At 39.7% G+C, this 12306-nt stretch overlaps 1 protein-coding gene and 1 long non-coding RNA gene across 2 annotated transcripts in view; one reads left to right on the top strand and one right to left on the bottom strand.

Annotated features, from left to right (window-relative positions):
* Positions 1–970, top strand: part of spon1a (spondin 1a) — a 37202-nt gene extending 36232 nt beyond the window's left edge. The window contains exon 16 of the mRNA XM_040163694.2: positions 73–970. Coding sequence (XP_040019628.2) covers positions 73–236 — 164 coding nt within the window. The 3' untranslated portion in view covers positions 237–970. The remainder of the gene's footprint in view (positions 1–72) is intronic.
* A 5756-nt stretch (positions 971–6726) lies between these two features.
* Positions 6727–11813, bottom strand: LOC120834714 (uncharacterized). Its single transcript, XR_005714493.2, has 3 exons — positions 8304–11813; positions 8003–8189; positions 6727–7852 (listed from the first exon to the last, which is right to left on the bottom strand). It is a non-coding gene; the product is annotated as an uncharacterized LOC120834714 (long non-coding RNA).
* Between the last annotated feature and the right edge of the window lie 493 nt (positions 11814–12306).

The raw sequence follows: 12306 nt of genomic DNA, 5'->3' as shown, positions 1-12306 counted from the left end.
AAGCGTTATTGTGATAATCTCTCTCTCTCTCTCTCTCTCTCTCGCTCTCTTTTTCTTGGGTGCGATCTTTAGGGTGCAAGATGAGGCCGTGGTCGAGTTGGACAGAGTGTACCAAGCTGTGCGGCGGAGGTATCCAAGAACGGCTCATGACAGTTAAGCAGAGGTTTAAGACTGCGCAGCTGTCCAGCTGCAAGGACAGGAAGGAGATCAGGGCGTGCAATGTGCAGCCCTGCTAGTAGCGAGTAGGGGAAAGGAGGGCGAAGTTGAAGTGAGGGAGGGGACGACTATGGAGCAGGGAACGGGACTGGACTCAGCACACTGTTGCACAATGATCCAATGCACTCTGTTGAAACAGCACATGCTTGAAGCTGTCCAGGTTACATCCAGAGCTCGGGTTGTTGTCACCAAGAGAAGATGAAATTAAACCTGGTAACTTACTGGCAAACTCTGGATTTACACTAGGCTAATTATTTTGTGCTTTTGAAATAGTTATTTTGCAAGATTACTGTAAACGTGTTGTGGTATAATATATCTTGAAAAATATGATTATTAAATATCAATTGATTGAATAATATAAATAACTGTTATACCTTGTGGTTTTCTTAAGTAGTACAGTATATTCCAGATTTTAAAGCACAGGGGCGCAGCCATTCCAGTGTTTTATACGCTTTCGATAGCTAAGTTGTTTCTAGGATATAAATTCCCAGTTGGCTTTTTATCCAGCTATAGATTGTTATACATGTAGATGCACCAGGACTGAGATCTATATGATTTGGAGCATTGTGAGACAATTGTGCTATTTTTTTCTGTGGAAATTTTGATAAGAACATGTCCCAAGATTGTTAATATAAAGTCTTGTGTTGCTGTTTTCTATATGTCTTCTCCTCCTTTTCTTTATCTCTGTTCCTCTAACATATTCATATTTTGGAATAATATCACCTTTACAATAAAAGTAATTGTGACAACTTGCCACTTGGGATCCGTGGTCTTATTTTAGAGGATGAAGATGTAAGGGAGGCAGCCGGGGGTTTACACTCGCGCGCCACTAGGTGGCGACACCGAGCTTAAAACCGCTGTCGCCCATAAGGAAAATGTTCATTCCTCATTCTACACCAGCTGATTGGTCCATTGTGCCCCCCTCACCCCTATCAGACTATTTCAAATTTGCAAAGAGTATTTTATTAATTGATGTATTATAATTCGGTCAATGGTGGAACAATTAATTAGATAATAGGGTTAGGGTTAGTAAAAACAGCAGATGGTGTGAATACATTTATAAGATGTAATACAAAGTATTGCATCAATATATATCAACAATGAAAAAAGTGAGGTTGGCCAACAAAAGGTAAATCATAATAATACAAAATATTCAGACTGAATAACGACTTGTCAATTAAAACAAAAGAGCGGAATTCAGGAGCATTCAAAGGTTTTTTGTTAACCCAGTGAGTAGGAGGTTTTACTGTGAAGGAACATCCAGTTTGGAGTGCAGTGAATTGTATGTGCTGGCTGAAATCTTGAAAGAATCTGCCCCCCTACTCTCTTGTGTAATAGGTGGGGGGAGGGGATGGTCTCATGCTCTCCTCACTGTGGGGACAGGTGGGAATTCAATACACATTCTTGTTTCTATGCCAACACATCCACACTGGGGGGGAAGCCCACACCACTCACATGCGTAGGACACATGGGAGAGGGTTCATTATGCTTGTGATTGAGCCGTTAAAACATGAATTGCTGCAGAGACTGTGACAAGGGGTGCAGGGGGGGGGGGAGGGGTAAAGTAATAAATACATAAATGGCAGAGGGATGTGTGTTTTTTGTCTGTGGACTAAAACTAATGTAGCCCTGTAGTGCGGTGCAGGCTGTTGTAGTCGTTCCGAGATCAGACTCACACTGAAAATTCTACTCAACAATGCAGTTTTACAAGTAGACCTTTCATGTCTCTGTGATATTTTAATGAGTTTCCTCTCTCTATGGACATTAATATTTATATTCTGGGGGAAGGTCACAGTCCTGTCGTAACAAAATGAACTCACACCTCTCCCTCAATTAGGCCGCACCTCACTGAGCTTCAAAGGTTACAATAACTGGGAGGGAATTTCAGGTCGATGTTATGATGATACGAGCTCTCCTTTTTGAACAACTGTATTTGTGCCTCAACTGTTTTGAATGTGAATGTACAGAAATGAATGTGCTCTAGCTTACTGCAACACCTTATTTGTTTAAAAAAATGTTTTACAGTATCGATCAAATTCATGGGTGGCATGCCTTATTTATTTTCTTTTGATCGGCCATCTATGAGCACACTTTAACAGAGATGCAATTCCTTTGACTCAATTTCAAGATGTGTACCCCTTAATCCAACATGACTGTGATATGATAATGTCCTCACAGTTCTTTGAGCTAAGTTTAGCATGCTTATGTGCTTTCAATGGAGCGATGCTCATGTTTAGCAGATATAATGTTTATACCTGGTGTGTCAGCATTTAGGCGCTTGATAAATAGCACAAAGTACAGCTGGTGGAAGGCTGACGGGAATGTTTTTAGTTTTGAATGTATTGGACAAACAGAAATAGTGATGTAAATAAAGTATCTTTGACTTTCATAAAGAGGGGAGAGTCACATTACTACCAAATACATAGCTACACATAATTAAGGATGTTTTTAAATGGACTCACTTAGTCATTTCAGGATATACAACTTCCCTAATGTTGATTCAACAGTAAGAAAGATTGAAATAAGTTCAAAGTCCTGACGCGCACTACAGTGTACATTTATAGATTCGTTGTTTTCCCATGACAATAAATAAACTAAGCTCTGAAAACTCACTCAAATTACTCTTTAGATGTTTACTTGCTAAAACCAATATAAATATAACACAAAAAAATTTGTATGTATAAATTTCAGGCCTACCTTTCTTATTTCCATTATTCTTGTCGCGATGGCTGCCATTTTGAAAAGACCGCCAAAGGCAAGTTGGTAAGGCCACACCCCCTCACACGTGATGTCATTTGAAAGGGACAGTTGTCCTCTTTAAGCGACATCAGGACTCATTAGGGTTTTTTCAAGAGATCCATTTACAAAAGTCTTAGGTCCCTATTTTGGGGGACTGTTGTCTTTATGTTTTTTTTTGTCAGCATATCTCATGCAAGTCTAAACTGTACACTACATCTCTAAATATGTTGAAACAAAATGTGTTTGTGTAGGAGATTAATTATGGGAAGTGTTTTTTCATTTTCTCAGCTGCTTACCGAGCTGTTACATGTTTGTAGGAATTTAGGAATTTAAGCTCCTAATTAGGTTATATAACTGTCCCTTTCCCATTTTTTAATCTACAATAATATACATGTTAGTCAAGTTGTATCATGAATATTAGCAATATTATTTTTATATAACTTTATTTTACCTTTTTTCTATTGATCACTTTACTTAAGAACAAAGCCTAGTCTTCAAATTGTTGCATAGCTGGTCTGTCAGCTGCCTCATAATGTGACAAACCTTTTAAACAATAATATGACTCCCATTAAATGATTGTAAATGAAAGGGGAAAACCTTTATTGAACGGAGATTGGTTATATAAATTGGATTATTATTGTGTTTTTCCATTTGACAGCAGACATTTTTGTTAGTTTTGTAAAGAGGGTGAAGTGAGGAAAAATATGGCGTGTGATTGAATTACTAAATTCGCTAAAGCTCTTGTTTATATAGGCCTTGGACGCAGTTCCTCAGCCTGGGCAGGGGGACAGGGGGAATATTGCATTTCATAAACCAATAAACCCCGGAGAGGAAATCAATGTGTTTTCTAGCCCTGCCAGGATCATTTTTCAAATACATAGACCACGGCAGCAATCAATGTCCTAAATTTTAAACCTGTTCAGACTTGAAACAGGAGCATTCCGTGAGATGACAGTTAGCAGTGAAGCATCTTCAGAATGATTAGTTGAATAAACATTTACTGTGTGTAGAGGTGGCGCTTTTCTGTGTGAAGTTTGCAGCACTGGGCTGCAGATTGCCTCCCAGAGGGTACAGCTCACTATCTGGCTCCAGTGTTATGTTTAATTACAAAACTGAAATGGCTCTTCTGATTATTGTAATGCTCATTTTTTTCTTTCTCTTTAAGTTACTGTCACGTCACGTTCCTGGCAAAGGATAAGAAACCAATTTTCAACAATAGCACAGGATGATTTTCCTGTCGTGTCATCTTCCTGTTGCTGGAGCAACCACATGTTGCAGGGATTCACCCCGAGCACTGATCTGAAATTGACTGGCATTCCACAACGAGGCTACAATGACTCACTATGAGACCTCCGTGCAGCCTGATTGTAAATCTAAATTGAAGTTTGGAGGCTGAAAGACACAAAAGAACAAACCTAGCATTGAATTATACAAGATCTCAACTTGGCTAACTCGGCTTAAGCCCCTCCTCTTCAAACTAAAATGTGTTTCTACAGAAATGTATTGTTTCGATCTATTATAATGCCATCATCCATAAAACTCATTCTGTCTGTAGGTCTACATGTCCTTTGCATCTCGACAATCATGGATCTACTCTACTTCTCATTTGGGTGTGTTGTTGGGGAAGCAGGGGAGTACCGTGTCAAATCTGGTGCAATTTGTACACGGTGCACGACGGGAGTCCAGCCTGCTGTCTGCAGCGGCCTCAGTAATATTTACTACAATTCCTTTTCCTTTTGACTCGGATGAAACCTGTTGGATTGTTAGAGTTAGATTAAACTTTAGCAGATAGCTGGAAGTAGACCAGTACAGTGTTTTTCCAATGCGAATAAGACTCCATTTCCTCAGTGTACGTTTAGCACTGATAGCATTGCTGAATTACTATTAGAGATACTATTTGTGTTAAAACACTTTACACTTTATTGACACAATTTGCATGCCAAAGTTAAATAAAACATCTATTAAAGTATTCAATTTTCATTTTAATATTTCATATAATTTAATATATAAGGTTCATAGTTTAAGGAATACAAAATATATATTTCAACTACTACACTTGCTTGTGTACATCGTAACCTTTAAACTTTGTGGTACTACATGTGGAACCAAAGACAAACAGGGATAAGAGTAAAGTTTTTTGTGTCAACGTTTCTTGAGAAAGAATACCAACCAAGAATACCAAGAACATATCGGAAAGTACATTCAGGCCACATGTCAGAGTCAAGGTGAAGTCTCCAACTGTATCAAAAGCTCTTTTGGCCTTACTACTTATTTTTGAAAAATAAAAGCACGGCTCCTGGCAGATGAGATCACTTTTATTACACCTAGAAGGTGTGCTAACCAATACCATGAATGACAGCACACCACTGCTAAGCAGCAAGGGAGCTTTTCCTTACATCATCATTAAACGAGGATACTTACTACCCAGATATGATTCTCTGTGCTATATACTATACATATATATATACACACCAATTCACCACCGCAGACTCACCACCTGAATGGGGGGGGTATGAGAGCAACAGGTTTAAAATAAAAGAAAACTAAACCAAAACAGAAAGACAAGAAAGAAAATAATTACAGTTAAACAAAAACTATACTAATAAAACACAGACAAACTGTGTGGTTAAGCAATCTTAATCTTAAAGGTACAAAACACAGAAAATGATCTTAATTGATAAACCCACTACAGTCAAAGAAGGTTTTGAAATACCAAAATCGCCGAAAACATTGCTCGCTCTAAACATAGAGGCTGAAAAATAACATTCTCGTCAAAAACAAGAAGCAATGTTAGTGCCAAAGAGAACTGTCCAGCTGGGAGTGCATGTGCCCCATTTCCGTGTGGCTGGAGCAGATGAAGGAATGAAGGGGTGTGCGTGTATCCGCCAGGTGTCACATGCTTTGTCGGCAGACGGACAGGTAGTCGGTCAGATGCGCAGCAGTGCCAACCTGATTCAACACTCGGTCATCAGAGTAATGATTAATCCCTTCACCGAAGGATGGCAACAGACACCCATAACCGTGAACAGACACCGAGGTACTTGCCGCACTGTTACCACGGCAACAGGCTGTGCAGGGGTCGGGCAGCATCATTGGCTTTCTGAGATTGTCCGTTGGAGGTTTGGTGCGGTGGTTAAGCTTTGGTTGTTCTGCCCTCCAGGAGACAGAATGGTTCAGTGGTTTCTAACCCACCTTGATCTGGTGGACGCAGACTTATGGACTCGTGTAGATCTGAGTGTGTCAAATGGACCGAAAACCAAAGCAAGTAGAACATTCGAAAAACAGAATTTACCATTGAAGAAGCATCTTGTTAACTGTGCCTGTGGTCTCTTCTCGTCCCGTTTTGCTTTAATATGTATATGTTGTTGTACGAAAAAAAATCAAATAATGAAGATAAACAAAGAGTATCTTTATTTGAATATAATTTTATATTCCATAATGGCACCACTTTCATATCGGATTCCAGTTGTGGTTGGGTCCACTGAACCCATGTGCAATATGAACAGCCAGCATTACTGATTCTATTTGTTAAATTATTACTGAGGAAATAGTGTACATGAGATACATGTACACTACATTCTCAGTGTAGTCCCTGAGGTGGGTACTGTATGTTAAATATAATATGAGCCCTAGAAACATGCTTTGCTAAAGGATTTTTCTGGCTTTGCCCATTGCCGCGTGTGTTGGGTCAGTCTTTCAGACACAATTACACATTTTTGACCTCCGTTATGTAACCGTTTTTACGACTTGTCTGTAATCATACTGACTCGGTCAGACACACAGAACTTTATTTATATGTTTCAATATCCAAATATCAAACGTATTGCGTTTTCTAATATTCTGTAATCTGTAATCAAAGAAATAAATAAATAAATCAGCTGAATTTAGCATCGCCCCAATAAATGAGGAACAGGGGAAAGGTGACATGAACAACTTTTAGTCCAGTGTCCACAGTAAGTAAGTAAAATTAAAATAGCAGCACATAGAAACTGTACAGATACCAGTAATATAACAAGTGCAGCATAAGTGTAACGGCTACGTGCAGGGGAGTGAACGTTGTCAGGCTTTGTTCCATCTGCAGACGGGGGGGGGGGACTGTTTGCAGGGCCTTGGTCCTGATGGAATGTAGCCTCGCCAGGTAGTATCTCTTCCTCTAGCGAGTCTCCCATGTGAGGAAGCCGAAACGCAAGTTCCTCGTCCACGTCTTTTCGGGCCTTTAAGAGGATTATGTTGCTGACCTTTACATCAATACTCAAGACACGGTGAAGCGGCCTCAGGTTTTTGCTGGCACGATTGATTAATCTGCCAACCGTCTCCATTCCCGGATGGCACTTGCACGGACGGCTATCAACGCAGAGATGTTCATCCTGACTCTTAAAGAATAGCATGTGTGGAGCTTTGTCCATTATGGTCTCCATCATTTGATTCCCGACATTGGCTGTGATAATTTCACTATGGCAGCCGCATACAATGCCTTTGTAAAAAAGGGCTTGATTGCAATCACTCCTGTAATCAAGAAACGTGAAAGTATCAGGTTATTTTTAAATATCAGCTGCACAAACATTATGTATTCAAAATATAAACTGCATAACCAGATTTGAATGGGTGAATGCAACGAGCCTAAAATGTTCATTTCAGGGTCTCCCTTTACAAGGAAAGGTAATTGTGTTCTTACTGCGCCCTTTTTTTTCTCCACCAAAGTCTTTGAAAGAATCTCCCTTCCACTTCTGTGTGACCACGCTCTTTACGATATGCTTGTCACCCTCAATTTTTTGTCTCGAGGCTTTCTTCCACATTCTCAAAAACTCATCCACTGCGGGGTGGTCGTTCCTCCACCCTTGCTTCTCAGTATAGCCGGAGACCATCGCGGGTAATGGCTTGCGAGTTTGGAAATATGCTGATGGAAAGAATACAAATATATTAAGTCTAAATGAATTAATCTTTATTAATTATCTTTATTATTATTATTATTATTATTTATTATTATCTTTATTAATGAACTAAATTAATTGCTGGGTGTAAGTTCTTTATGGATTGGGGTACTTACACAGCAGATGTTTGATCTCTTGATATACTGCTCCCCTCGCCGCATATCATAAGCAATCCTCCGCTTCTTGGATGGGGGCTTGCCATCATTTGTCACAGGAAATTGAAAGGTAAAATCCTCATATCCTTTGGCTGGAGCGAGGACTTCTTGCAGAGGAGTCCCGGGCTACTGGCTTTGTATGGAATCGCTGTAAAATTGAGGAAAATAAGGATTTCAAAATGATCACAAGGTCAGACAGCATGGTACCAACTCTCAGATGTTATTTTCATGTGTTCTGTCCATTTAAGAGAAAGAAACCTACTCAGCCAACTTTGCCAGCAGTGTAGATGTCTCCACCACACGTGCTGCAGTCCGCGTCCTGTAGCAATGCGGTGCCATGGCGGTGGGGTGAGCCATGTAACAGGCCGCAAGTAAAGATGACACAAATAGTTGTGATGGTATTGTGTCTGTTAATATGGTACATATAGTTAGTGACTCATCAGAATATGGATTTAATTAGCTACATGCCTCGTATGCAGACGCTTGAGGTTACTAGTCACGCTATAGACTTTTATTCTTTTTGACATTGAAGAAATTATCACAGTGTTCATCTGTGTATTCGGGGTGAATGTACTTATAGTACGCGTCAAACCACTGTGGGAACAAGAAACAGTAACTTGACAGCAGAAATACAGTAAACTCAAACTCATTTCTTCCACTACTGCCGGACGCTGAAAGTGCCGAAGTACTAAGATCGCTTCGCAGTAATATCTGTAATTTGTCAACAGTTTTTCAGAGCCTTTGGAGCAGCTCTTGTCTGAGACACACTTTTGAAATGTGTTATGGTCTTTTTTAGCATCTTGCAAAACCTCCTGGCACTCTCCGAGGCAGCATTGATGCTGTTCGTCCTCAAACTACGTAACAAAAACGTGACACACTCAAGATTGTAGGCATAAATAACGCTAAACGGCTGGGCTTGTATGGCAAGAGCTTGCACATGTTTCTGTAATCCCAACATCGGGATACGTGGAGAAACTTCCGGCTGGAGGGCTTCTTTTCCAACTTAGTCGCCCTTTCTTCTGGCATGTATTTCTTCATGAACACGCAAGCGAGATGGACCAAGATGTTAAACTGGGCCTTGTTACGGTGGCCCTGAAGTGCAAAACACAGCCGCAAATAGGAAAACACAACGAAATTAACTCCTTACGGAAAGGGTAGGGGCCTTGTAGCAGATAGCAGAGGACGGACCCTTCTGATTGGACAGACGGACTGTCTGTCTTTTAACAGGAAATGATACAGGGCTCTCAAGTGTCACGCATTGAGCGAGACAGTCATGCACTCCCGCCACACATCCAATTCCTCATCATACCGAGCCTCGGTGTGAACTCTGCTCAGGTCAATTTTTTGCTAAATGACGTTGTGATGCCATTGCGTGATGACGTCATTACACGATAACGTAAAACTGCGTCATTACGTAGGATACAGAATAACATTACTCAAATTGACTGTCCATCTGGGCAAAAATATGTTTTGACATTTGTCGATATGTTTGTTTATGGTCACATATTTTTATGTGTAGAAGTAATATAAACACAACACATTTCATATGATCAGATATTTTTAAACACAACATATTGAATTATTGAATATGTTACAGTATTTTCTTATTAACTAGTAAACCTAGACATTCTAAGGAATTATAGTTTTAAGCATTATATTTGGTAATTAGTTAACATGGTACCAAACTGATGAACAATAATAGGTACAAGCTAATAATAATGCTGTTTTATTCAGCAACTTAACTTAACAATAATGAATAATGAATAAAGCTGTTTTGCAGCCGACTGCTGCATGTGCACGAGCTGAGCGCCTGCTGTGGAAGTCACTCACAATGTTATTCTTGCATTGTATATTTTTCTCTGATTTTACTTTATTTTATTCAATGTTATTCTTATATTGCAGCAAATCACCAAGCCAAGTTCCTCATTGTGTAACATATGTGGCAATACATGGCTTCTGATTGTGATCTCTTAATTACTGCTTTACTACAACCCACTGGTGGTTAAACATTGAATTGGAATAAATTCATTAATTAACATTATTCCCACTAGACATTCACCAATTTACTGAAAATAACAGCTGTTGTGCAACAAGAAGAAGTAGGTATGATGTATGGAATTCCTTTGGTCAAGAGCTATTGAGAATTGTTTACAATAAACATTCATAATAATGAATCATAATAAATCAAAAGCACATTTCATCAAACATACCCATCGCACAACAATAAGGAGGTGGATGTGGTGCATGTTTATGTTCCTCTGCCTCAGCCAAATCCTTTTTATTGGAGCGTCCTCCCACGAGCCCCAGCAGGTTCGGCAGGTGTTAACCTCTCTCTGGGGGGCACCGTCCTGAGGCAATATGGAGTCTAGCAGAGCAACACTTGCTTATTCCCAAAGCTGCTTGCAGTCTGCCAATCATACAGGTGAAGATGGTGGACTGGTAGAATAATCTCCCTCAACCCCCACGTAACATATAATATGATGGAACTCACACTGCCTCTCTGGCAGGTTTTTGGGGTGGCTTGACAACAATTGTTCATTAGATCACTTTTTATCCTCTTGGTTTCCTCTTTCTTGTGTAGTCATCCATTTGCCATGACCAACTATACCCACGTACGCCTATTACCCCTGTGACCCTCTGTCTGCCTACACAGCTGCCCCTAAATGGCTCATTATGTTACCTGTAACTAAATAGTCTCTCACTCTCCATGGGGACCTTTCCCATCATCTAACCTGCCACGGTGTTCGAACCGTTCTAATTACCACGCAAGTTATCTGCTATCTGTTTTTTTTGCGTTTTACTTTCTTGTTGTTTCAACTGAGCTATCTAACGTTTTTTTTTTTCTTCCAGAAAACCAGATCAGATGTCTTGACCGCCATGCTCTCTTGTCTTCCCTCTGTGCTGATTGCAGCTCCCCCTCCTGATTGTCTGCGCCTGTGTCTCCTTCACTCTCCCTGCTCTTGTGTGCAAATACTCTTTCACCGGTTTCTGCAATATTTATGTCAAAGTAAAAAATACTTCTGTCAGACGTGTGAACTGTGAATGAAGCATAAATTGACATAGTTTGGTGTATCCAAACATTTTTGGTTGTAATTTAAAATGAGGGCATTGCCGTCAACCATAGGCATTACTTGTATGGTCTTTAAAATCCCAGTTGGTCTCTGTACTCACTCGGTGTATTTTCCCATCCTTAACCCACCCCCATACACAGTAACACCCTACAAGATTATGTTCTTCATATACATAGCACAATCTCACACTGTCTCTCACATACCAGAATAACTTGAATTGGCTCAGCCTTTGTGCCTTTTGGTTTTTGAGACCAGTTGCTCAAACACTCAAGGCCTCTCTTCCACCCAAAGAGAGAAATAGAGGCACAGAAAGAGCAATTGAGATGATAGAAATTTCTATCCCGTCCTGCTCCTCTTCTCTCCACGGCTTTTCCTCAAACCACACTGTGGGATTTAAAGAATGCTGAGAAGCTTGGGAAGCAGATGTGAAATTTCAGGGAAAATAATAAGTAATGATCCCTTCCACACTTATCTAGTCACATATATGGTTCTTGATGACCTGTGGCTGATGGATTTATTTACCAAAAGAGGTGCTTCTAATTCTCCCTGTCATGTCTGCACACAAACATTAAGAAAACTCCATTTATGCCGTTCAATGTCGTGAGTCAGTATATTCAAATTATTTTGGATCCATAACATTCATTTTGTTTGTACCTTATATGATAAACTGGAAGAAACAATTGAGCAGAAAGATTATTTTTGTGTTGTTTTGTTGAATGTTGATGATCGCCTCTGTGATAAACATTTAAAAAAAACGAAGGGAACATTTTTATTACCCCATTTGCTTAATGTGAAACACTTGCTTAGGGAATAATTACCACCAGATCCCTGAGACAAATGAATTGAATTCAATATCAGCAGCTGCCGTTCAATTGACATTATCTTCTCAGTATTGCAAAGCCAGAGGCAGACACTCCTACCACGTCTGTGACCGAAGGAGAAATGCAAGCAAAGAGGGATAAAACAATGATACAATAACAACAAATATGTATACATTTTAAATTATTTAATAATTTAACCTACGTCCATTTTACTCAACTTCCTATTATTGTTTAGTTTCCATTGTTTTGTTTTTGCCCTTTTTTCCTGTTCAGATAATCATCAGCTGTGTCATTAATTAAGCCCCAACTGTTCACCCATTCTGTCAGATTATCAACCGTCAAACCTACAGTGTATGTAAACCAGTATTTGCTA

Source organism: Gasterosteus aculeatus, chromosome 12, assembly GCF_964276395.1.
Source record: "Gasterosteus aculeatus chromosome 12, fGasAcu3.hap1.1, whole genome shotgun sequence".
NCBI lineage: Eukaryota > Metazoa > Chordata > Actinopteri > Perciformes > Gasterosteidae > Gasterosteus > Gasterosteus aculeatus.
This window is presented reverse-complemented; position numbering and strand designations above follow the sequence as displayed.